Source organism: Mugil cephalus, chromosome 14 (genome assembly GCF_022458985.1).
Source record: "Mugil cephalus isolate CIBA_MC_2020 chromosome 14, CIBA_Mcephalus_1.1, whole genome shotgun sequence".
NCBI classification, from domain to species: Eukaryota; Metazoa; Chordata; class Actinopteri; order Mugiliformes; family Mugilidae; genus Mugil; species Mugil cephalus.
The window spans coordinates 22419490-22445327 of NC_061783.1; the positions used below are offsets into that span (position 1 = coordinate 22419490).

The following is a 25838-nucleotide window of genomic DNA, read 5'->3' on the forward strand; positions in this document are numbered from 1 at the left end:
ATTCACTAGATCCCAAACTGATCAAGTGTCAGTGGGATGATCCTCAGAGGACCCTCAGGACACCCTCAGAACATCCATGTCCATTCTCTGATGAGTCACAACTGTTTTGGAGAAACAAGGGAGACCTACACAATAATAGGAAGTAGGGGTGGGAAAAAAATACCGATATGGCAAAATATCGTGATACTTTTACTGACGATACAATATCGTTTTTAAAAGAAGAAGTCATATTTTGGGCAGTGAACGACTGGATTAATATTGTCTTTTACCTCAGTTTGTCCAATGAATTATAGCTGTCTTCTGATGTGCATATATACAACTTGCATTTCAACTATGTAGAATATTGCAATATATCGCAATATCGTACTAATGTATCGCAACTCAAGTATCGTGATACGTATCGTGAAGTCCTCGCCAATACCCACCCCTAATAGGAAGGTGGTCATAATGTTATGTCTGATCAGTGTAATTTGCCACTGCTGCTCATTTAAATCCTTAAATCGCTATGTCCTGTTGATAAAGTATTTTTATTTTTTAAAGCTTTAAAAAAATAAAAGGCGTCGATACGCTACCTTAACACAGAACACGCTGATTCTAAAACCCATTTATCAGCTGGGCACAAAAATAGCAGTAGCTGCTGGGGTTGTTGAACTATTATTAAATCCACCTCTAAAATGTCCACGTCTATGGTAAAAACACTAAACAGGATGTGGGCTGTGATGCATGGGGGTAAGTTTCTGAATCGTGGCCAAAGATCTGCTTCCCAAGGTCAGTGTCATCCATCTAAATCTGATATTTTCAACGATAATGTACAAGTATATGTCCTTCACAGAAGTACTTGTATATAACTCTGAACCCTTAGATGCATGACCTACCACTACCTACGATCTTCCATGAGTTCGAATCAAAGCCTTTTATGCTGTCAACTTAAACACTTCCTTCATTTTGTGTGAAGACTATAGTTTTTTACTATATTTTGGACAACAGAAGAATTATTTCATGTCACTTTTTACTTTTTATTCACATTTTAGCACGAAACTGCTTCAAGAAAGATAAAAAATAATGATCCCAACACGAGAATGATTTTACATACATATTTTACATAATAATAATGGCTAATGAAGGACAGCTGTGACTGGTGGTAGTAAACTACCTCAGTACTAGACAGTAAATGTATGTATAGACAGTCACAGTTGATAAAAATCAAAAGTTCCTCAGGTTAACCTTTGATATTTCATCAAAAATGCATGGAGTCATTTTAGAGTCATGTTACTATACAAAAAATGCAATTACTTAAAAAATATAACAATTAGACACCAATCCAAACGGCCTCATTTCAAAGACGACTTATTTGATTAATACATGGAAGAGTAAGCTATTAAAAGTTTAAAACTACAAAGATATTGCAAAAAAAACAAAACAAAAACAACCTCTGGGGTAATTTTTGTCCCCACTTATGCGTCTAAGCTTTAAGAGTCTGCATGCGTTAGTAGCAGCCTTAGGCTACCTTCACACTGCAGGCAAAAGCATCCCAGATCAGCCCCCTCCCATACATTTGCAACAGGACCTCAGGTTATATAGGAATTATGCAACTTTTACATCAAGTTGATATTCATCAAAATCCCTAAACATTAGAGACGGCTGTGACGGATGCAGTCAGTGCAGGTGAAGCCAGGTGTTGGGGCAACTCTTCTGTACAAGCAAAACTTTGGCGGTTGCATCATAACCGGTCTGCGTTTGAACTCGTGGTGAAACAAAACGACCAGAGGAGAACAACGGCACGGTGTCGGAGAAAAGCTAAGAGCCTCCGAGCCAAGTTTAAAGGAGCTAAAGACCAGCAGGGGTTGACTGTTGAACTCTTCAAAAAAAATCCAAGTCCGCTTTCACACCTGGGCTGTTGCTCCTAAACTGAGTGTTTATCCCTCGGGCTCATTCATTTCTGGTGTGAACGCAGCAAATCACGCTCGGAGCAAATGAATTGAGCTGAGCTGGTTAGAGAGGAGGGTGGTCTTAGCCTGATGCTGTTGCATCATGGGGCGAATCGTTTGCTTTGGGGCCGGCACAACTACCAATTACCCACACTTGCTGCCTGTGCTCCATTTTCAACTTGATTATTTCTTGATTTCTTACAAAATGTTTAGCAAGAACTTAGAGAGGAATATGGACAAAAGCTTCAGTTGCCATTGTTGAAAGTGAAGCAGTAGTAGAAACAAAAATGAACTCAAAATGGCAAAAACGTCACAGGTGTTGTCACAGAGCTACTTACCTATGTTGCTGCTTCTGGTCCTGCAGTGCCTCAAATGAGCATTTAGTCTTGAAGGTGTTAGAACTTGTTCTGGATTTTCCTGTGAACACGAACCAAACCTAGTTTAAATGCAACACTATGTTTATTGTCGCATGCAAAGTAAAAACCTGCAGTTTTGACCATATGAAATTATATAATGGAATATGAAATATAACCAGGTGGTCATGCACTCATATATTAACTTTTTCCAGAGAAAAATAATATTTTTCTGTAAATATTGAGATATTTATCTCGATATATTTAATTCCAGAGAATTCCATCATGCTGACTGATGTATGCCCTTAATGTTTGCTAGAGAAGTTTCTGGAAATCTCCAGAAAACAAAGCTTGTTTTCCCAGAAATAACATGCATGGCCGCTTAGAGCTTCCGCAGTTTCCACACCTACATTTAAGATTCAAGTTTAAGAATCTCCAACTGCATAAATGTATGTTAATGTCTTTTTAGACTTTGCTATGAATAACCGTAACCTACATTCTATTTTTAGCTGCGTTTCATCTTCAGCCAGAGATCTTTGCAGGCTCTGCAATATTTCATCCTCCACTGTTGGGTGACGCAGCTTTTTATTGTCGTGCTCTGTTGCTCGTACCTTGTTACGGGGCCTCTGTTCAAATGCAGCTAGTTGAAAATGCAGATGAACGTTTGCATAAACCTCTCCTGACACTTCTTCTTCCTCGTGATAGAAAACCAAAGAGGGCTCTAAGGCGTCGAGGGTGCAGGTGTAGTTCTGACTGGCCGAGATATTCACAGCGACACACGGTCACACTCTGTGGAGCTGGAATCACTGATTAGATTTGGTTCCTCTGCTGTGATATAAGTAGAATTCAGACAGAAAGAACAGGTTCCGCCGAGACATTCACTACCTGCTCTTCTCATCCTCTCATTCTTTACCAACATGTGTCATAATGTGGATGTGAACAATCTGCGTTTCATTTACACCTGGAAGTTAGAATAAGCCTCCAGCGCCGCACAAAGAATTCTTCAGCCGCACAGACAAAAAAATTAAAATAAAAAATGCCTCACTGACCTCACAACCCTCTGTTGCGGCTAATGCAAAATTATTAATCTTGCGTGACCGTAATGCGTGATCTCTGAAGCACTGAGGAGGCTGCAGAGCTGCACGGGCCATTTATTTCACTTCAAAGCCTGCCCTCACCAATTAGCACAGCGCCCTCATCAGCTGCTGATTCCTGCCTCTGTGATACGACCGGTAAGACTGCAGGTGTGATGTTGTTTCCCTCTACATGCCCGCTTCACTTAAGTTTATCATTAGAGAAGAACAGATGCACGACAAAGCGAGCAGCGCGCCGCCAGAAACTCCTCTTCAAGAAGCAGCCGCGTCAGCTTCCGAGGTCGTTTCAGTGATTAAGATCCAGCCGAGCGTCTCATGTGTTTATATTGTCCTCCCTCAGCTGCACAGAAGTCCGACCGAAATACAAATCAATCCAGACTGGTGTGGATTCCTATTTATTTATTTACTTTTCTTTTTTCCCCTGTATGATTGAAAGCAAAAACAGAGTCCAATAATAAGTGAACAAGATTTTCTATCCGACAAGATGATCGATATGTGAAGGCTCAGCAGTACAAACACATTGGGTTTGAAAGTAACCAGAGCGAGTAAAGATGCATCTCGCCTCCGCTGCTCGACTAGTTTTATGAAGCCGTCTGGCTTAATGTAGTTACAGGTGAAGCAACGTTCACTCTGGTATATTAACATCTTGTAAAGTTTCCTACATACTGCACACTCCTAATACTCCTAGTATTAAACTGGCGTTGGTTCTGTTTTTGTCTCAGATAATCTGAGAAAATACTTGTCTCTATGTTAAAAAAAACAAGCTGAAACATGAGCGACTGGACTTGTATCGTTTCTTTAAGGCGCCTCCAGACTGGTGCGGAGTTTGGGTTTAGATAGAAACTTTCCTGCGTGTTACTTAGGATGGGTCTGGTTCAGGTTTTATCCGATACCGGTGCCAAATCGGTACATTCGTAGCGGTGCCAGTGCTTCAGTGGCGTCTAAACCCTTTGACTGGCATTGTAACCCAACAGTTGATCTTTGTTGTAGTAGTAGCACAAAAAAAAAGGCTTAATTTCTCATTTTGTACCCGTTCTTCCATTTTGTACAAAAGTCAGTCATTTAATTTGCCGTGGGGTCTGTCAGGTTATCAGAGATGCTACATTTCTGGTCTTTTAATAAAATGCTATGTGTGGTCAGATGTTGAATCTGATTTCAGGTGTTACCTCCCTTGTTGCATCTTTTGAGGTGAAGTCCAGACAAACTTTTGACAAATGTTTGGTCTTAGACATTTTGAAAGTTCACTTCCATCCATGCAGGTGAAAAACTGACATGACGTTACGTGTAGCGTCGGCATGTGGGACTTTTTTCTTTTGTTATTTGCACTTTACAAATTTTCATCAAAGTTCTTGGAGGGAAAAAAAGAGCTAAGGGGGCGGTAATTAAAAATTAAGTGGGAAACTCACAAGACTAGAGTCTCCCTGGGTTTAAATGTAAAACTTCAGACATAAACATGTTTTCAGGCTAACAATAAATAAAAGTTGAGGGCGAGAATCACAGGTTGCTAGCTGCTCGCCTCAGCTTCAAATGATTATGGACCAGTACGCTAACCACACTTTTATATATTTAGGGCAGAGATGTCAAACTAGATCAAAGGCCTCATACAACTTATCCCAAAACCACCAAATCCAATCTGATCCACGGAAAGTTCAAATTTTCCCCAAAGAATGGGACCTGTTCCTTATTTGTCCACTAGGGGTGGCGTTGTTTTAGTCAGAGCTGCAGACACGACCCAGCAGAAGTGAGACTGTAGTCCAGGGGTTTAGTTTGGGGGGTTCATGTGGCCCAGTTTGATTTTAAGTTGGCTGCAAGAGTTCCTTTAATGGCATAATAACCTAAAAATAACAAGAACTCCAGACTTCTGTCTTTGTTATAGTGCAAAGAAGTACAAGACCATCGGCAATGTTAACATTTAATGAGCTATTTTCTTACAGAACATTTGAGGAACAATCTTAAAAAGTTTGAAGTAAAATACCCTCTAAACCTTGGTGATGTGTTATTTTCGCACTTCTTACTGAAGCAGCCCAGCTCTTAGAGGACACATTAGGGGTAGGTGCCAATTTCATTGAGAAATTACAGTTAATATCTGCTATGTAATTATCGCACTTTGCAAATTCGTCCTGTGGGTCAGATTGGGCCTCATGTTTGACACCCCTGCTGTAGTCCGACCAGACTCTAACCTATAATATGAGGAAGAGATTCCTCCAACAGATTCCCTTTGTGGCAGATGATTAGGAAACAGGGAGCGTCGACCTTTTCATAGCTCTGGCTCCTTAGTATCATCTGTTGTGTTAGAGCAGTGGTTCCCAACGTGGATATGATCTACAGTATTTTTTTGTGTAAATTGAAACTATAAGATAAATTTACTACAAGCAGTGGATACAAGTAGAGGAAAAAAAGGTTGGGAACCACTGTGTTATAGCATCTTTGAGTTTATCTGGGGTTTTATGAACCAAAATTGCCTGTTGCAAAAAAAATAAAAGTAAAACGACGAGTTGAAAGCCACTAAAATGTTTGGAGCTTGACTTATCGATGTATATATGTATATTTCTGCTCTTCTTCAGCAATGTTTTGGTCCAGTAGCTAAATTCCCATCAGGTTGCCCTGGTTCCCAAGCATTGTTAACCCGGTTTGGCTCATTGTTGTGTGCCCTCATGTTCCTGGTTAGGTAGGTAGGTAGGTAGGTAGGTAGGCATTGATAGTATCATCTGCCCTGACTGGGATTCGAACCCCAGCCTCCCAAGTGGACCACAGAAGGTGGTGGAGAACAACAGGGCCAACGTTCTGCAGCACTTCAGCTTCCAGCCTGAACAGGTCCTGGTTAACCAGCCAAACATAGTGGTGGTGGTGGATAAAGAGCAGAGGAGGGCGGTGCTGATAGATGTGGAGACACCAGCTGACGCCAACATCAGAAAGAGCGAACATGAAAAGAGTGAGAGGTACCAAGGGCTACGATACTGACCCAACAGAACCCTCAAACTCCCAGGACTCGGTTGCTTTTTATTTTGGATATTTTATTGAATATTGAATTTATTAGTTACCAGGTGAGTTATTCAGGCATTGCTCTTGACTTCTGATCTCATCTGGTAACAAATAAATAAAAGGAAAACTTATTTGCTCGTTAAAATACATGACCCACGGTCTACCAGAAGTAATTGGAGCCATTGACAGCGAGCCTGGGCATTCACCGTCTAGTAAAGGGGGCTTCTTTCATCCCTGATTGGATGCTGATGCGGTTAAACTCCGAAACGATAAAATCTGACGACCCACTGGGATCCAAATGAAATGTTTTCCTCACAAATGAGATGTCCGACGTTTTGAAAAATGAGACACCTGCGCTCGGGGGAGTGATTGATGGCACCAAATTATAACAAATTACAAGCGTTTCTGAGGGAAATGGTCTCGGATCAGACGATCAGGAGGACGCTTCACGGCGCGACGAGCCTCGGGGAAATGGATGTAAAGAGGTCTGAGTGTATATATTTATATATATATATATGTGCAGACGGCTGAGAGTATGAGGGTTGGGCGTCAGCGTGGACATCACGCCGACCTCCGTTGCGTTCGCTTTCAGCCGAGTGGGAGGCATCGGCGTCATCTCGCCGTCCTCTGACGCCAGTAACGGAGGTGAATGTGCAGCATGTGACAGGTTTCTCCACGCCTGCTGCCATCACCCCGCCATAGCAGGACATTTTACACTTCAATTTTGACAATTTATTTTCTTCTTAGTTTTATAACCTCTTCAATTGTCTTGCAAAACTGTGGCTCAAATTTTCCTCAAGTGCTTCCTCTGAGTAATCATCTGAAGTATCCTCAGCATCAACCACACACACAGACTCACACACACAAGCACCACAACCACAACCAGAGCCTCTTTCCTCCTTCACGTTTTTTTCCTCCTCTCGCTTTGTCTTTTTAATCTTGCCCCCACCATCTAATTCCCTCTTTTTAATAATGTATGAAGGGGAAATGCAAGCACACCAAGAGGCGTCATTTTTCAAGTGCAGCTCACTGTGTTCAGGAAATAAATAATAATAAAAAAAAGAAAGACAGAGGGAGGGAGGCATTAATGTGGAAGAAGTATATTGACGTATAAATGAATATAATCTATAATTGTAAAAGGAACATGAGCGGCCGCAGCGTGAAACCAGGAGGATGATAAACAGGATGGAAATGTATATTTTTGTCTTTTCTTTTCTTCTTCTTCACATTAATCTCATTAACCCCTTCCGTCCCTCCCCCCCTCCAGGTGCGCCTCCTGTACTGCTCTCTGGAGGAGGCCGAGGTGGTTTTCCGGGCGGCCTGGGCGGCGGGTCAGGCGGGGCCCAGTCACATGTGGTTCGCCGTGGGGCCGGCTCTGTCCGGGCTGGGTCTGGAGGGGCTGCCCAAGGCCTTGTTCGCCATTCGGCCTCAGGGGTGGAGGGACGAGCCGCGCAGGTACCAGCTCTTTAGATGTGACGGGTTAAATGAGGGCTTTTCTTTTTCTTTTTATTTATTTATTTTTTTTACCTTGCCAGCACAATTTATTTTTTTGGGGGGGAAGTAATTTCCAAAAGTGGACAAGCTCGGGAGCGGGAACAGGTTACAAATAAACCTAATAAGATGGAAATTCGGCTAACTGCAAAGCTTGATTAAAAAGTCTGCAGGTAATACTTTCCTTTCTTCTGATAGGAATATAATTAGGTTCTGTGCAGCAGCATCATTTTCCTTAGACGACGTGCAGTGTGGACATTTGTGCCACCCCCACCTTGTAAGTGAGTAAAGTTTATGCAGTGCAGAACCTAAATCAAGGCATAATATTGTTGGCTATTAACGTACACACACCACAGTCTCTGGAGAACGTCCGTGATGGGGTTTTGGATGATGTAGCCTTTGTTTCATTTACTGATATTCAGCTTTCTGTCTTTTTTGTGTTTGTTGTTGGAAGCGGATGCGTGCTCTAAATGCTAACACGTTTTTCTGTTCCTTATGGCATGAATGTCTCAAAGCGTTCAGGCTCATACCCCATCCATAATCTGTCCTTCTTTTATCAGATGCATTCAGGAGCAGTGGGTCGGTGAACGCTAAGTGTCAAATAAAATGTCAAAATATAACTGAGTGCAGAGTGGCGCTTTAAAATGTTTAACACTGCTCATAAAAATGTGCATTTACTTAAGTAGTCCTTTACGGCGCCTGCACCTCCACATCGTTTTTCCTCTGTAGAAAGAACACACTGTGTTGTGCGATGACAAAAACGTCACTCACGCGCAGTAAAGGTCTTTCACATTTTCTTTTCTCTGCACTGAACTGAGGATTTATGTGTATAGACTTCCACATTGCCTAACCCTGAAGCTGCTGAAACCTCGACCTGATAATTTTAAAAGTGCACAATGATCGCGGAGAAAAATAAACACTCTCTCTCTCCTCTTTTTTTTTAATCCACATAAAACCCAGTTTTAGTCAGTTTCTTCCTGCAGCGTCACACTACAGTTGGATGAGAACATCCTCAGTGTGTTCTCAGATGCTGCAGAAATGCCCGGGCCAATAAAATCATGTGGGCGGGCCTCATGCGGTGATGGACAAAAGAGTAACAGCAATGTAGTCATATATGGAGAAGCTGCAGAATCAAAGGTGTCAAACATAGGGCGCGCAGGCCGAAAGCGGTCTGCCAGAGGGTCCAACCTGGGCCACGAGACGAATTTAAAAGTGCAAAAAATACATCCCTGCAATATTTCCAATAAAAGTAACCGCTATTCCGAGGATTCACACACTTTTAGTAGGAAACGCATAACAATTCACGTTGTTAGCAGCAGCGGTACAGAAACATTGAACACTCACGCAAATAGTGCACATATAGGTGGACTATGTGAGGAAAAAAAAAAAAAATAAATGCAACAGAGAATACAAATATGGCAAAAGAAAAGACCAATGTGAAGTTGTCCTTATTTATAGGCGAATGCGCTGTTGTGTTACTGGTCTCGTCCCATTGAGATGACGTCCCTGATCTAGAAGTTTAGAGTCCGATATTGCATCGTTGCAAAAGTTATCAACAAGAAATAACATTAATGGATGAAGAGTCAACAGCGATTAAGGAATTTGTGGAGAATTCATGACTCAATGACAAATGTTTGACTGTACGATCGTAGGCACAGACTGTGTAAAGATGGACGGCGGAACTGCACCTCAATAGTGAAGCCAAAGCAAGTACAGCTCCCCCTGGTGGCTGGAGGCTGCAGTACAAGGCAGAATCTCCACCTCCTTTATGTTAGTGGGCGGGACTCGGGCCAAACTAAAACTCATCAGATTTTTTTGTTAAAAAAGTTTCTGTAATTTTAGGTATGTGTCGTCCATATTTATATACAGTCTATGCTTATAGGACTATCCAAATGTGTGCAGATGTATTTTGTTTTTGAGTTAAAATACTAAATTCTGATAAGAACTGAGTTCTCCAGACCTTAGCCACCACGCTGTGTGTTGCTTCTCCAGGATCGTGCAACCTTTTCCACCACTGACCTTTGACATACATCTCACTTGAACTAGACGGATGAAATAATGATGCGGTCACCGAAGGCGAATATCTGGAAAAACACAAAACAAAATGTGATATTTCTCAGTTTAATGAGAAGATCAGGGTTGCATGAATGCACCATTAAACAATTGACCAGTGCCACAGTAGCTTATTAGACACGCAGAGGTGCAAAGGATACACCAGATGTGTCCTCTGAATTTTAAACACTGTGAATCGACCTGACACAATAACTTGGACCTCCCCTCGTGTGTCTGCAGCCTCTTCTCTGCCGCTGATCGATTCATCCGAAAAAAAAAAAAAATAAATAAACTGCGTGTGATATGGACGAGAAGCTTTTTTTTGAAAATATCATCGGCGCCCTGCGTGAGTTCTGTCCGAGCCTGTAGCCGGCAGCTCTTTGAAGTCGCGTGTAAAATGAAATCTGATTGAACGTATCACTACATCCAAGAGAGGATTTTCTTTTAAATTTAAATCAGTATCTCTAAAAGCAGCTCGTGACTGATCATTTGAGCAAAACTTACAGCAGGCAGCTTTCAAAGGTGTACACGAGGACCGCCTGCTTCCTCACCCGAACGCACCGTGACCCGTGAAGAGGACACAGTTTGTGTCAATTCCAATTTCTGAACTCTTGAACTCCTCTTCAGCTTCCCGTGCTCCCTTCATGTCCCGCCCCGGTAGCTCGTTTGAAGTGGTAATTCATTGAAAAAAAAAACAAAAAAAAAAGTGTGTGGAAATGCTTTGTAACTTTGGGATAATTCAGATTTAATGCCCGGCTGCTGAGGGCCTTATCACTGGGACGATGCCGAGATCTCCCGTTGGTCTTAAACGTGCCATTTAAGTCATAATAAATCACAGCATCGTGCAGAATAAGACGTTAGATGTGAATCTGAGTTGTTTTTGCAGCCGGAATTAAAAAGCTGAAGCTTTTTAAATACTGCGTGAAGCTTCCTGCAGATCAAAGTCTAATCCATTATTAAATTGTCCTCAGATGGACGGCGAGAGAGTCGGCTAATATTTATTTATTGGAGCTGAGGATACTTGACGCATAAATAAATTTAGAAACTGGATGCTCATCGCCATCAGCTGCTTCATCCGCGGCTCATCGTCGCTGGAGTGTTCGCTGTCTGACACAGGATTAAAAGCTGGACTTTATGACCTGACACCTTCCACTGACGGCTCATACCCCAACCTCCTCACGGAGCTTTTAGGTTTGCTTACCCCGTCAAATCTCATATTCACGTCTTTATTTTTCTCAGGAGGGGATTGTAATTAGTTCTTCTCACGGCTTCTCTGCCCTAGTGACATGTCAGCACGACCTCGCCAGAAAAACGGCAACAGTGGTCGATCGCTGAAGCGTGTTAAAGTGAACAGTGTTTACATGGAGGAGATTAGGCCGTCATATGGATTAATGGATAAAAAAACTAAAAAGACTTAAGAATCATGATCTTTTTCTAAACCTAAGCAAACAAACGTTATATCAAAACTAACTTAAATCATTAAATATTATATATATTCAAAAACAGAATGAAAAATGATCCGACACAGAACACAAGCCCCAGTCTCATGTGGACTTCTCATTCTTTATTCTTCCACACATACTTTATTTATACAGAACACAAATGAATAATAAGATCCATAGGTCCAGTGTATAATCCAACATTTCCTTGTCACTGGTGGATGTAGAGCAGAGCATAGTATTACTTAAATGAAAATGCTAGTGAGTCTTGAGGAGGTGTGGGCAGGGCATCGATATCGTGGCTCCGCCCTCAGAGTGTACTGATCAGGCTCTGACTTCAAGATGGCGGCGCCCCTATCCTCAGCAAAGTAGCATCAATTTAGCTGTAACGTAAGGAAGTGTGGAAGCATTGTCCATATTTATATACAGTCTATGATGTCAAAAATGATTTATTTTTAATTTAACGTGGGCGACGCCTTATATATCCCCAGGCATATTTGTTTTTTTGTTTGTTTTTTTAATCTAACATAAAATGCAAAACAAAGAAAGCCTTTTTGCTGCAGTGTCAATTTATTTAACTGTAATTGGTGAATGTCTTGACTTGGGTGGCTGTGATACTTGTTTTCCCTGAGAAAAGAAGCTCAGATTGTTTTCCATTTACAGCCAATGGCTTTGTTATTGACCCATGCACAGACGTAGATAAGGTGTTTTCCATTTTTGAATAGAATTCACTGTTGACAAGATACACAATCCCTTCTCACAGTTATTACGATTATTATTACTTTTTTGCCATCGGTGCGAACTAACTGTGCAGCTATTTTTTTATTGGCGGAAATATGCAGAAGGGTTCATGTTTAGGTTGCGGTGTATGGAAATGCCTCTTGGCTTAATTGGCTTTTACAGAAGGGTTCAATGCCCTTTAAAGAGAGTGTGTACACAGCTCTGTTTGCGACGCTGAAACGCCAACAAAGCATTAATCTCACACAAATCAGTGAGTTTGCAAAGTGAAATTCCTCAGCTAAAGCCAAGTGTTGTTGGTGAGCTTTGTAGCTAACAACAACAACAACAACAGCAGCCGGCTCATGTTGCTGTTTTCCACTAACGTCCTGCAAGGCAACAAACAAGAGTTGAGAGATGTGTCTCCTTCCACAGCCCTTCTTGCCTGTCCCTGAATCTCAGCAGCGTCAGAAAGGACCTTTAAAAATCCTCTGTCTCACATTGTTCTCTGTGCTAATCCTGCAGGCGTATTGCCAAGGGTGTGTCGGTGCTCACCCACGGGGCCATGGCTCTGCGGAGGGACCAGGGGCCCACCAGCAGGGCGCAGTACGCCGGCAACTGCCAGAGCGACGGCAACCAGACCCACCGAGTGCCAGACAGAATCAGGTGAGAGGGGACGGAGGGTGACTTTGAGCTTTTTGATGCCAGTCACGCTAGCCGGCGTACATCAGAGTGGACGTGCAAACAGTGCAGCAGCGTGGGGAAGTAAATAGTAGCCAACAGCTTTAGTCCAACCTCCACTTTCAGAGTAAACTCACAGAGCTGAGTCATTCTCCCTGAAAACAGCCTTTTTTTTCCTGTGGTGACATTTTACAGGTGAAACTGGAAATCTGGTATTTACTGTTTGTTACAGGGCCTGTATCTGATAATGTTACTGATTTAGAGGACTCGCTTTATACTATATATCAAGGCCATGAGGTCAAAGTAATATTTTTCTTGCTCTACAGTATGCATTAACTTTTACCTACATCACAATGAAAGACTTGGACGGGGAGAGCTTATCGATCTGCAACTCAGCAACACGATTTTGGATCAGACGACTGGAGCATTAGAGCTGATGGCTACTGTATGACTGAATTAATGTCAGTGTGGTCTCACAGTGGAAGTGACATGTGCGTGGCCGGTTGTTTTGACATGGATGTGTTGTTTTTCCTCCAATGACACCCTGAAAGCCGATGTTGCATTTTGCCGGTTGTCCCCATCTTGTGAATCGCGTATTATCAGAGTTGACAGTGTGAGACAACAGCGCACCAGATTAAAGGCAGTGACACACCGAGCCAACCGTCAGCCATTGGCAGATGTTGGCGAACATCTGTTTTCTTTCTTTTCTTTTTTTAATATGAATGGACAATATGGTGTTATTGACAATTACATTATTACAAAGCAAATTGTGAATATAGTGATTACAATTGCAGTGATAATAATTAAAGCTTAAATTAATTCTTATTTAATTTATTTATAAAAAAACACAAAACAAAAAAATAATACAATTAATAATTATAATGATAACAATAGGAGGGATGATGGAGGAGGAGGGGATGGAAGAGGCAAATCTCTTATGAAATTAATATATTTTATATGGTGCTGCCAACCCGAACCTCTGTTTTCCTAGTTTTGCCGTTGCGTCCCACACCTTTACCTGTTGGCACGTTCCTCCTTTAAACTCTCAGCTTATAGCAGCTGTTTGTATTTATTTATTTATTTGTACCATACAGAGTCGATAACATAGATAAAGATAATAAAAAAAGAAATGCTGGAGAGGTACAAAAAAACAAAGAACAAATGGGCATATTCACACCAAAGGAATAAAATACTCATATAAATCAGTAACAAACAGCAATGTCAACAACAAAGGTAAATACCTTAGTATAACTCAAATAATTAGAGTAAAATTGAGAGTAAGAGTGCCGGTATGTAGAAAAGGCTATTATATTAATAGGAGGCTATTATGAGTCTTGGTTTATTACAAAGGACAGTCTGGACTTAAAATTATTTTCAGTTTTTAATTTGTACTCGTAGTCTGTATTTGCTGGTTGGAGGAGTTGTTTCTTCTCATGCAGGTGCAGAACCATAAGGCTGTAGTAAAAGTAGACGCCATGACAGCTCCTCTGAAGTGAAACCAAATCATGCAGCGCTCCTGTTCACATTGCAGTTGAGACAAAGTTCTGGCATGTCTTCAATACCATGTTCTTGCAAACTGTTTTGTCATCTACTATAAATTTGCGGCCAATATTTGTCGTGTACCAGAGTTCTGTATATGAACAAATATTTAAGAGGCTAGGCTACATGGAGAAGACTTAAGCGTTACCAATTGCTTAACATATTTCCATTTTTGAATAAGATGCGCTGATGATATGATTTCTTCATAATTATATTGCTAAGCAGTCGACCTGATGCTGAACCCCAGACAGTGGTGTCTGCCAGCAGCATGCAAATGGAAAGAGCCATTCTGCACGTTTCCACCAAGGAAAACCGTCCTGAAGCTGCACAGCAGGTTCCCACCAATGGCAAACAAAATAACTGTGAGTCAGATAGGTCCGTGTGGTCACGGTTTTCAGTCATTATCCAGAAAAGCTTAAACAAGGACAACTGGACGTCCCCAAGAATTTTTACCTCCATTCACACCTTGAGACTGGAGCCTCATGCTGGTAATGGTTTGTTAGAGCAAAGTTCATTGAAGAAAGAGGACAGGATCAACCTTTTTCCTCTAACTACAGGTAAGTACAACGACTAGTCATGTGAGTTTCTCATGAGTAACACCTCCCCCAAGTCCCCCCAAAAAGAAAGAAAATTAAGAAGAAGCCTCTTGGGTGAGTGGCAGAACAATTTTTTTGGATATGCTCCAGGGACGGACTGCAAATGGACTGAGTTCTCCCTCTAAGTGGGCTTAGCTGGAGTTTATTTGTTCCAGGATGGAGGTTCCTGGTTACGCAACAGTGATTTAAACATGAAAACACCTCAAACCATGTCTGCAATATGTTGTGACTACTGAGACCAGAAAGGTGACGCTGGTTGTGTCTGAAAGAATTCCTATTTCATGCATAGTGACTCATTTCAAATATGTCGTTACGCTGATGATACTCAACTCTACGTTGTTGTCTTGATGTTTTTTTGACAATAGTGAGTGAAGGACTCTGAACTTCCTTCAACTCAGCCAGGTTAAAACTGAGATTAAACTTCTCCTCGACATCCATCTGTATTGATAGACCACCACCACAGAAGAAGAAGAAAGCATCAGTCAAGGAATTATATGGAGTGGAAACTTCCTAAGACTTCCATAGACTAGCTGCTGAGTTCGATGCAGTCGACCTCCAGACACTTTCCTTGTCACCACTGGAGACTGAGGGAGAACCACGTACAGTATCTCCAACAACACACGAGCGTAACATTTACATTTTTCAACAATTTGCCCTTTCATATCCTGAGGGACTTTTAAAAATGCGACAGGAAAATGAGCAGAGGAGCCGAACAGCAGAAGTCCAAGTTTTAACTGTCTGCTTGATTGACTGCTGCTGCTCTTTGGCTCAATCCCCAGTGGGAGCTGTTTGGAGAAGTCAGGCTTTGCTCTCTTTTCAGCTGTCAGGGTTACACTAGCTCTCTGGTAACCTGCTGCTGCTGGTGCTGGCTCCGGACAGCGGTGTTCAGATTTAACTAACGCTGTTTTTACTGTATCACGCTAACAAATTAACATAGAGATGTGTGTTTGTGGCTGGGCAGACTGGTCATTCGAAGAAGGGTGGTTGTTGTTGGCTGAGCTGCACAGCACACACAACTGAAGTCTACTTGTTAAGTATTGGGATATATGCAGATGACGGTAAATTGTAACAGATTGGTGCAGATATGACTGACTGATGACCGCGTCACAGAAATCGGCCCCCACGCAGACGACATGTTTGACTGCAGATGGATGTGTTACCGTGGGTTGCACGCCTTTTAATGAAGTGAGCGGCAGCTTCGCTTTAAACTAAAAAACATTTCATGCCCTTCAGAGTCTGACTTTTTGTATGCTCTCAATCAGCAGGCAGGGCTGTCTGTCACGCTGACAGGCGCCGGGGCTCCTGGGAGCCTCATGGAGTCGCAGTGCTAGTCCTCGCTACAGCGGCGTGGAGATGGTGATGGTGGGGGGGCAGAGAGAGACACCTGTAATACGTGAAGGCTTCTACTCTCGAGGGAGATCTAGAATTTTCAAAGAAATTGTACGAGATCTGAATCTTAGCTTGTTTTTAACAAAAGCGTGGCTTTATTCGCATGTAAACAGGGTTATTTTGGGAACACTGGGAGCTGCTTTATGAATAGTCGTATGGTGATGGATCAGATAAACACCCTCTGTCAGACATCACCAGAGCTGCTTTATTCCTCTTCCTTCTGTGTGGCAGGTGTGGAGTCCTGCATCATTTATATATAATTTTATGCTGCCATGTGGATTGCTGTCAGACTTTTTGTTGTATTTGGATATGGTATGAGTCTCTATGGAGTGGTGGTTAGCACTGATGCCTCACAGCAGAGAAGGCTCTGGGTTTCAATCCACCGGCCGACTGGGGCTTTTTTTTTTGTGTGTCTGGAGTTTGCCTGTTCTCTGAATAGTGAATGAATGACTCTCTATTTTGTCAGTATCCTTTCCATTCCCATTATGACTAGACCGTGTAGTTACACGGATTGCCCCATGCAGCTTGAAAAGATGGTTGCTGTCATACCTTTTCAACGTTTGGTTTCCTAATACCCTCCTGAAACCACAAAGAGGTAAATTCTAATCGATCTGTAATGCCTCTTGGGACATTTCCCCTTGGCTTTAACCATCCGATAGCTCGATCTGCTCAAAGGGCAAAGTGTAGTCTAAGCAGCGTCAAGCCATTCATTCATGGAATTTGTCAGACCTTGTGAAATTCCAAACAAATCAAATGAGACTGCAGCAAGCTTTTCAACCGGCGGAGGAATGCAGGAAATGACATACATTAACGGGTCTTTAAAAGCAAGAATGAGAAGTGTGTGTAGTACATAATGGTTGTCCTGGAAGCTGTTTCCGCATCCCAAAGATGTGTGTTACTATGAATGGTTGTCTGTCCAGAGCGTAGCTTCCCTCTCACACTGTGAGACATGAGAATGTAATAGATCATGGATGGATTAAAGGGTGGGGTACCTGGTGCGTTTCATTTACCTTGGAGAGTGAAAGTTGACACTGGGAATGACGTCACACCTGAGTTATCGGCGTTCCAGTTACATAAGTCGGAAAACAAGATGGCCGCCTCCATGAAAGCTCTTCTCTTGTCCCAATGTAACTTGGTGGAAACTGTGTGTGTTCAATATTTACACTTTTTGAGTGCAGTTAAATGAAGAAAAAAATACACTATCAATCACAGTTGGCCACGATGGTGTTTGGCTCTGTTTTGGTTGTTGTTGGTTGTTTTTAGCCGTTGTTAGCGCGACATGAGCTTGTAGTTCCCATATAACACATGAAAAATTTAAATTACTGCCTATATGAACAATTTAATGCAACAAAAGCTAATCAGAAGTGATAATAAACAGAATATTACAGGAGCTTCTAGTTGCTGTTTACACATGGGGCGGCCAAGTGGCCAAACTCCAAGTGGGAAAACCAACTTTGTGGGACATTCCAGTTAAAAATTCCAACTCGGAACTTGTAAATTCTGACTTCTGAGTACAAATGAGTAGGCACTAATAGCTGGAAGTTTTCATTCTGCTAACTAGATGGAATAAAGGAAGTTTGAACTGATGCTTTGACTTGTTTTGTAACATGACTTTAGCTGCTGTCCTTCCAGGAAGGAGAATGATGCCGTCACCTTTTAAGTCTGCAACTGTGGCACAAACTCAACTGACAGACGTTGAATGGTTCGGCTTCCACAAATATCACAGACAGAGAGTTTCACCTCAGTCGGGCTCCAGCCTTGTTTTTTATTCTGAGCTCGCGCAAAACTTGTCAGTATGGAAATAAAGCGTCCCCAGGATTGATGCTATTACCTGTTGTTCTAGTAAGTGCCTCCCATGCAGGTCTCCCTTTTGGTACACCGGGTTGTGTTTCACTGGTTCTACCCGTTAGAGCCGTGACATCCTCTTTTCAAAGCCTCAAATCGGTCTCGATTAACAAAGCGGCACCTTTGTTGGATCTTTTCCAGCTCATCCGTTTGCATGAATAGTTCCAGGAAGCAGAGCCAAGGCATTAAAAGACAATTAAAGGAACATATTAATTATCTTTTGCATTTATGGATTTTATCTTTCTGAAATAATGAGATTAGAGTTCGAAATGATGCTCTTCTCCACATTGTTGCTCAGTGTAGCGCATAAATCATGAACACGAGGGTGGGGAGGACGGAGGAACCCCCCCTCACAGACTTGAGTTTTATCATAGAATGGGAGACGACATCCACACACGGTGAGAGTCAGACGAGACAATAAACATTTGAGTTGTTTTTCCTCCTAACAATCTCCATTAGCCTGTCTCTGTGCTCTTTGTGTGTTCTGACAGCTTAGACAGATGTGTATTTAACAAAAAAAGAGATGAGACGCCGACAGAGCTGCACGGCTGCCTCCCTTCACCAAAAAGCCAGAGATCCTCTGAACAGCCAGCTGCAAGTGTACACAGACTCTGGCAACACAAATGTCAGGATGTGCAGACAAGAGGGGAAGGCGGGAACGCGTGTGAGGGCCGCAAAAAGGCAGGAAATGTGTGAGATGGAAGTTTGGCAAGCAGAGGTGGAGGAGTGTTGAGAGGAAGGATGGACGGGGGAAGGAGAGAGAGTAAACGGAAGACGGAGATGACAGGAGACAGAGGCACAGATAATGATGTCGTTGATTTGGCCGTCTGCTCTGAAGTCATTCTGCAGTCTCTGGCCATCAGATTGCAAACAACAGCAGCAGCAGCAGCAGCAGAGCGCGATGAAATAAACGAAACCACACGCAGCTCAACACAACCAACGTCCCAACGTTAAAATCAGATCTAGAACAAGGAGCAGCTGGCCAGGACACACAACACCGAATCAAAACACACACAGAAGGGTAATGGTGACAGGTGAGACTTCCACTTTTACTCAGGGAGAATTATGCATGTTTTTCTTTTGTAGCTGTCAACTGTGTCAAAAGATCACCTGGGGCCAGCTGCACCATCTGGACGGTACAAAGTTGGGTGTAAGGTCAAGCTTGGCTACACCCAGACTTGTGGTAAATATGTCTATATCTTCTGTCTATAGAGCTGACGTCACCCCGCGCCACCATATTGGCAGGATAGCGTATTCTTCTAATGACTATCCGGTTGACAACTGCGAGCCACTAACTAATTAACCTGCATTGCTGCTGTGCGCCAGGACGCCAGAATGGTCGTTCTATTGTTCTATAGGATTCAAAGGTCCCAGAAGTTGGAGAAAACAGAGCAACGAGGTCCCTCAAGAAACAGATTTCTCTTGTGTACTGATCACTTTCTATCAGGGACAGAATCCAGCGTTTCCAAAGCGTTCTTGTTTATTTAGAAGGTTTTAACACAATTTCCAACAGATGTCTTTTCATAATGGCTAATGTTAATAGCACGGGTTACAGAGGGATGTTACTCATTCACCACTAAAACTACTCGGTGAGAAAGAAATTCAGGATTAAACAGTTACTTATTATTGTGGTTATGTTACTGTACACAGTATAATGCACTCGTATAATAACTAAAAACAAAAGAATAATTTAGTGCATTTAGACTTTCATTTAAACTGTGTTAACGTCATTAAAGGTTGGCATATAACAGAGACTGCTTAGCTCAGTGATTAGCTCGTTACATTATGCTGCCGTTATGAGGAAGAGTTTGTTTTTAGTCGAAAACTCCTTTTTTCATGAAACCTGACTGCGTCCATTTGAACCCTTCAGGCTCTTGTTGGCTTTCAGTGACTCCAGAGTAGGACGAAGGAAAGTTAATGAGTATCCGGATACTACAGATCAGGAACATTGTCTCTGCCGGCTGTTTTAAAGCTCAAAAAAAGCAAATCTGAGGCACGACTAGAGTCCGTGTCATGTAATCTGTTGAGTTCTGCCTTGTTCTGGTCATTGTGTGTCTGTTTAAAGTTCAGTAAACTCCGACGGCCTGAAATCAGCGCTGGCTCTGTTCACTTTTAATCAGTTTTCCTGCCAATATGGCGGCGTCAACAAAAAGAGCCGCGTGACGCCCGGAGATCTATGTAGCTGCTCCAAAAAATGGATAAAAAAAATAGCTGCAAAGCAAAATAAATGAAAATTAACGTAATAATACTTACTAAATATGTTCCCTGAGCTTCATCCCGTCATGCACAGTCTCCCTCGAGACCCCTGCATCATGGGCAGACCTACACACACCACAGAGCCATCACATCAGTTGTCTGCATCGCACACAATCAGAACTAAACCCCTGAATATACATCCAGGGGCATAGTTAACCCACTATTGTGTCAGTGTCTTTATTGGCACAATGAATCAGGGAGTTGTGGTGTAGTAACTAGAAGAGCACCATGAGGCTGAAGGGTCATAGGTTCGCATCCCCCCGTCACATACTCTGCTACTTCCCACTTCACTGCATGTCAGAGGAACATTTTACACAGTCTGCTTTAGTTACTTTACAAATTCTGAACTGATAATAAGAAACATACTTTTAAATATATACTATTAACCCCAGGAAGACATTCAGTTACCTTTAAAGGTGACCACATTAATGTTTCATTTAATGATTTCATCCATCTTAATGGGTGAATGGGTCAGAGACGACTCGACTTTGCAGCTTAACATCTGTCAAACTTTGATTTCCAGCACATCCTTCATGATTCTAAGGTGACTAGAGGCAGGAAAAAAGCAGCAAATCCAACCAAATTCTTGAAAAAGGAAAATGACAGAGATGCCAGTTTGCACTGGAATAGTGCATAATTTATAAGTATAAATTGTCATTATTATTTTCACTTTATCTTTGCCTCTAACTAAACGTAAGATTTATTCTCTGTTGTGGAAGAACAGGTGTTATTTCTGCACAGGACCAGCCTTCTCTTGAGAGCAGTGTTTGTAGGCAGCTTGAATTTTTTATGATAAAAAGTCCTCAAACGTCCTTTGACACTAACACAAAATTCTCCCCAAGCTTTTTGGGTGATGGCGGAACATATGAAAGCTTTAGATTTTTGACCTCTTGTTAGAAAAGATGAGTCAAACCCACAGACTGTAAAAAAAATATGCCAAAGCGAGTAGAGCTCCCCCTGGTGACTGACTGCAGTGAAGGTCGTAAGCTCCATCTCTTCCATGTTGGTGGGCGGGACTTGGGCCAAACTAAAATGATCCAATAAATGTCAAATAGTTATTTTCAGTGATGGTTTCTGTCATATTAGGCAGATAATATAATGTTTGTCAGTTTGTTGTTTCATTCTAGTTTTCTACACATTCTAGGATGTGACATAATGGCGACCACCAGTCCATCAGCCCGCTCTCTAAAGCGGTTTTGGTATAATCCAACATTTCTTTGTAACTGCAGGAATATTAGTTCATCAATATCTTGCCTCCCAACTCACCGTATCCCTGGGAAAATAACGTCAGTTTGGCCAAAGAGGAAGTGGGCGACACGTTGTGCATATTTATATACAGTCTATGGCCAAAACACTGATGAGTGCCGTCTCATAGCCGGGATCCAGGTGGAGTCAGGAACTGGCAAACCTGTGGAAACGTGTGCGAAGGGTTCATCCGTATCATGTACAGTCACTGTACTGTGCTGTGTATCGTAAACAACAGCGTTTAGGCATCTGACAAGCCTTGAAATTCAGGGATTTGTTCCTCAAATTGGAGCTGATAGATTGTGTTTCACGTCTCAACAGTTCCTGAAGCAGCACACGGTCGACAGCTTAGCCCCCAGGAGTTTGTTTTCTGTCAAATAACGTCTGAATGCCACCTGTCTGCTTTAGGCTAAACTTTAACCAGGCTAGTGCAAAACACTCTAACCGCCTGTCAAACGCTCCCATCAGGTGAAGCCAGGTAACCGCCACAGTCTCCTCCGGTTTGACCGATCGGACGATTAGCGTCACCCTGTTCATCAGACATGCAGGAGAAGTAGAGGAGATGGGTTTAAGGAGGATTTAATGCCTTCAGACAGCCGAGACACGGGGTGCATTGTAACTGAATAAGTAAAAAGCGTGGACTGACGGAGGAGGATCAGACAGGAAGGAGACGGGAGGACGTGGACAGGACAGGAAGGATGTGCTCTGTCTATTAACAGGAGCAGCAATAAAGGAGCAAATCGTTTCCATCTAACTGCTCTATTTGTATTTTTAAATTGCATATTGTAATTTCCTGCGAGTGTAAGCACTGGTTCAAATATAGAAACGTGGAGAATCTGAGTATAGGACATAACTAACCTGATGTAGCCAGTGAATGAGTCTGCGTGCAAGTCATTTGGATTTCATTACGGTTCGAGCTGCAGCCGACGTAGAGGAAGAAAATATGTGAATATGTCTGCAAACAAATGGGTAGACGTCCAACCCATCGAGTCTTCATTCTGTCATCACATAAAGTCCTACTATAATGATTTGACTGACCCGGCAGATCTTTGCAGGATGATAATTGGTTCCCAACGGAGAGATTCAAGACCTGTCCACCGCAAAATAAATGTGTGCATGAAAATCGACTATTTAGTCTATTACTAAAAAGCTCCTGCGGTAGCCTGATGTGCATCGCCCCAGAAACATGACCTCTTTTTAGTATTTCCAGCTGCTTCTCCATGTCCACAACTTTCATAATGATTTCTTCCGCAAAATTTCGGCGTCGGTTTCAGTCAGCGTTGTTGAAAGTGAAGCAGGAAGTAGAAACAAAAGTGAACCCGACCAGCAAAAAAGTCCCAGCGTCGACTAGTGTTTGGGTGGCGTTGTTATCCACATGTTTCTTCAGGAGCCGGAGGGAGTTTAATTTTTCCGGTGTCCCGCTACGGTTCATGCAGCTAATCAAAACCATGATCAACTACTACTTTACTAAAAAAAAATTAGCTGAACGTAGTTCCGTAGTGCCTTTTATTTTTTTAAATGAGCTCAGGTTCAACTTGTGCCGTTGCACAATGAGGAACCAATCCTAGCGTGGTTTGCAGCTTTAAAACTAAAATATCCTCCAAAGAGAGTGCGTGTACCTGCAGCCCGATCCGGAGAACTCACCTTAAAATGATTTGTTACAGATCTTAATCTCAGATAAACTTAAGTGTAAAACTGGCCCAAATGGATGGACATTAATATCATAAATGACAGCTTTACAGCATTTGCTATTTGCATTATTTTTTAATATGCTTTCTTCTTCTGGTTCACTACATCTCAGAGGCGTGTGATTGGTTGAGGGCCATGGATGTTATAGTCACCGAAAACTAGTAACCTAGTGTTGTGGTGGCTCCAAATTCAACTCCATTCAACTTCAAGTGACTGAATGGCGTGACTTCCTGCATCGCCACATATTTTGTGTAAAGTTATCGCCTCCATTCGTTACGTCATTTGAACTAGCATCACCTCCTTCACTACAATTAAGCAATTAAGGAGGTGTGTCCAAACCTTTGACTTCTTGTATAAGCATAAATAATCCTGTTCTATTATTTGGTCTAAAGATGACATACACCGATCAGCCACAACATTATGACCACCTAAGACAGGAGAAGTAAATAACACAATGTTGGCTTCAGTAGTAAAACTATGAACGATTAAACTGGCAGAGCTGGAGGAAACGCCAGAAGAGAAAACGAGGATGAGAAGTTTAAAAATAAAAAAAAGTAGATGAGGAGGAGAAATGAGAGCAGGGGTGAGGAAAGAGTGTGAAGACAGAGGGGTGGAGGAAGATAATGTTGGAGGTGGAGAGCTAGACAGAAGCCCAGCCAGTCACCTCAAATCCTCACGGGGGGGTGAGTTCTGGCTGTTTGACTGGAGCGGAGGAGTGTCACACCACCCACTCTCTGTCTCTTTTTTTAATAACCACACTGTGGAGTTATTCAATGGCCGAATTCATTCATGACGCCCAGACAGAATAAAACCCCCCCTCCCTCCCTCCCTCTGCGTCCTCTAAAACTTCACAACCCGTGTCATCCTGTTCTTTTATTGAGATCCTCGTCATCCGCTGCGTTCCTCCCTTCTAGTCCCTTTTCTTCTTCTCCTTCTTCTTATTCTTTTTTTTTTGTTTTACGATGCCATCATGCAGCTTCGGCTTCTTTATGCGAATCGTTTCATGGGAGCTGAATTAAATATTCATGTTGCACTTAAAGGGAACTTCTACCGAGTGTCGACAGTGGAAATAAATGAAGGCGTACAGATAGAAGTCCAGTCGGCTCATCGTTCAGGGAGCTGGAGACTTTATATTAATTATGTTTGATATAAAGGACGTGATTATGTAAAGCTGTGTGATGTGAACTCTCCACTAATCAACGGCCGACAGGAGAGAGAGCGGAGTCAGGGCTTCCTGTTACAGAGCTTCTCTCCGTCTCCTTCACGCCTTCCCTTCATCAGCATGTCTGCTTCTCACCTTCCCATCTGTCCTGTTTCCTGGTCTGGTTCTGGCTCGGCTTCCCTCTCCTCCTCCTCCCCCTCCTCCCCTCCTCCCCATCCTATCCCTCCTCTCCTCTATCTATTTCCTCTCCTGTTGCTCTTTCTCTCACACTTCTCTCATTTTTTTCCTTCAATCCTTTCTTTTTTTATTCCTTTTTCTTGTTTTTTTCTCTCTGTCATATTGTCTCATTCATTTCTTTTTTTTATTCTTGTCTTCCTCTCCATCTCTTACTTTTTATTTCTTTTTATTTTTGTGTCTGTTTTTCTGTATTTGTTTTTCTTCCTTCCTTTCTTTTCTTTCTTTCTTTGTCTCTACCCTTTCCCTTGCTGTTGTCTTGTTGTTCTATCTTCCATTCATTTGTGTATTTCTGCCTTTTTGTCTTTCTTTTCATCATCTATTTCATTATTTCTTCATTCCATATTGTCTTATTCATTTTGTCATTCATTTTTCCTGTCTCTCTTTCTCATTCTTTCTTTGTCTGTCTTGTCATTTTTGTCTTCCATTCCTGTCTTTCATTCTTTCTTTTCGTATATCGCATTCTTCTTTGGTGATTCTGACGTCTCTCTTTACTTTATTTTTATTTTTTCCACTTGTTAAGAGCTACTCTCACCAAAGAAATTCCAACATTGTCTGTGAAATACTCACTTAAAATAAAAAGACTGAATGTTATGTATTTAATTCTACTGTTTGTCAGACTTTGACTTGAGACTTGGTTTCCTACGCGTGTTTGTGACAGGAAGTGATGCAGCTCGTTGAGTCTGAGAAATCGTAGCAGGACCCTGAACCCACTTCAACACGTCCTCCCCTGTAGAGCCGTCCGCTGGAGTGTTGGTTGACAATGTGACATTTACAGGTGATAATCTGGAATCAGAAGCTCACAGGCGTCTGGATACGATGCAAATCCCCCCCCTCCCACTGTCCTTATCTTTTCGGTCTCTACCTGACACTCACTACGTTTACATGCAGTGAAAATAAATAAAAAAAAAAACTATTGCCTTAATCCGACTTTAACTGGACAACTTAACCCAGATAATGAGATTGGAAATTGATTTCCTCCAGCATGCATATGCCTTAATCTGACTTTAACTGGACAACACATGTGTATGACCCCGGAACAAAAACATCCAACAAAGCCGGTTGCAGAAGAAGAAGGTAAACAGAGCCGGTAGAAGCAGAACCGCCTGAGGGATAGCGCCATCTTATCTGCATCAGAAGTTGTGC

The 25838-nt window shown here is 42.2% G+C and overlaps 1 protein-coding gene across 1 annotated transcript in view; it reads left to right on the plus strand.

Annotated features, from left to right (window-relative positions):
• grin2da (glutamate receptor, ionotropic, N-methyl D-aspartate 2D, a) overlaps nt 1-25838 on the plus strand; it is a 236132-nt gene that overhangs the window by 112371 nt on the left and 97923 nt on the right. Inside the window, exons 5-6 of the mRNA XM_047605823.1 lie at nt 7625-7812; nt 12582-12722. Coding sequence (XP_047461779.1) covers nt 7625-7812; nt 12582-12722 — 329 coding nt within the window. The remainder of the gene's footprint in view (nt 1-7624; nt 7813-12581; nt 12723-25838) is intronic.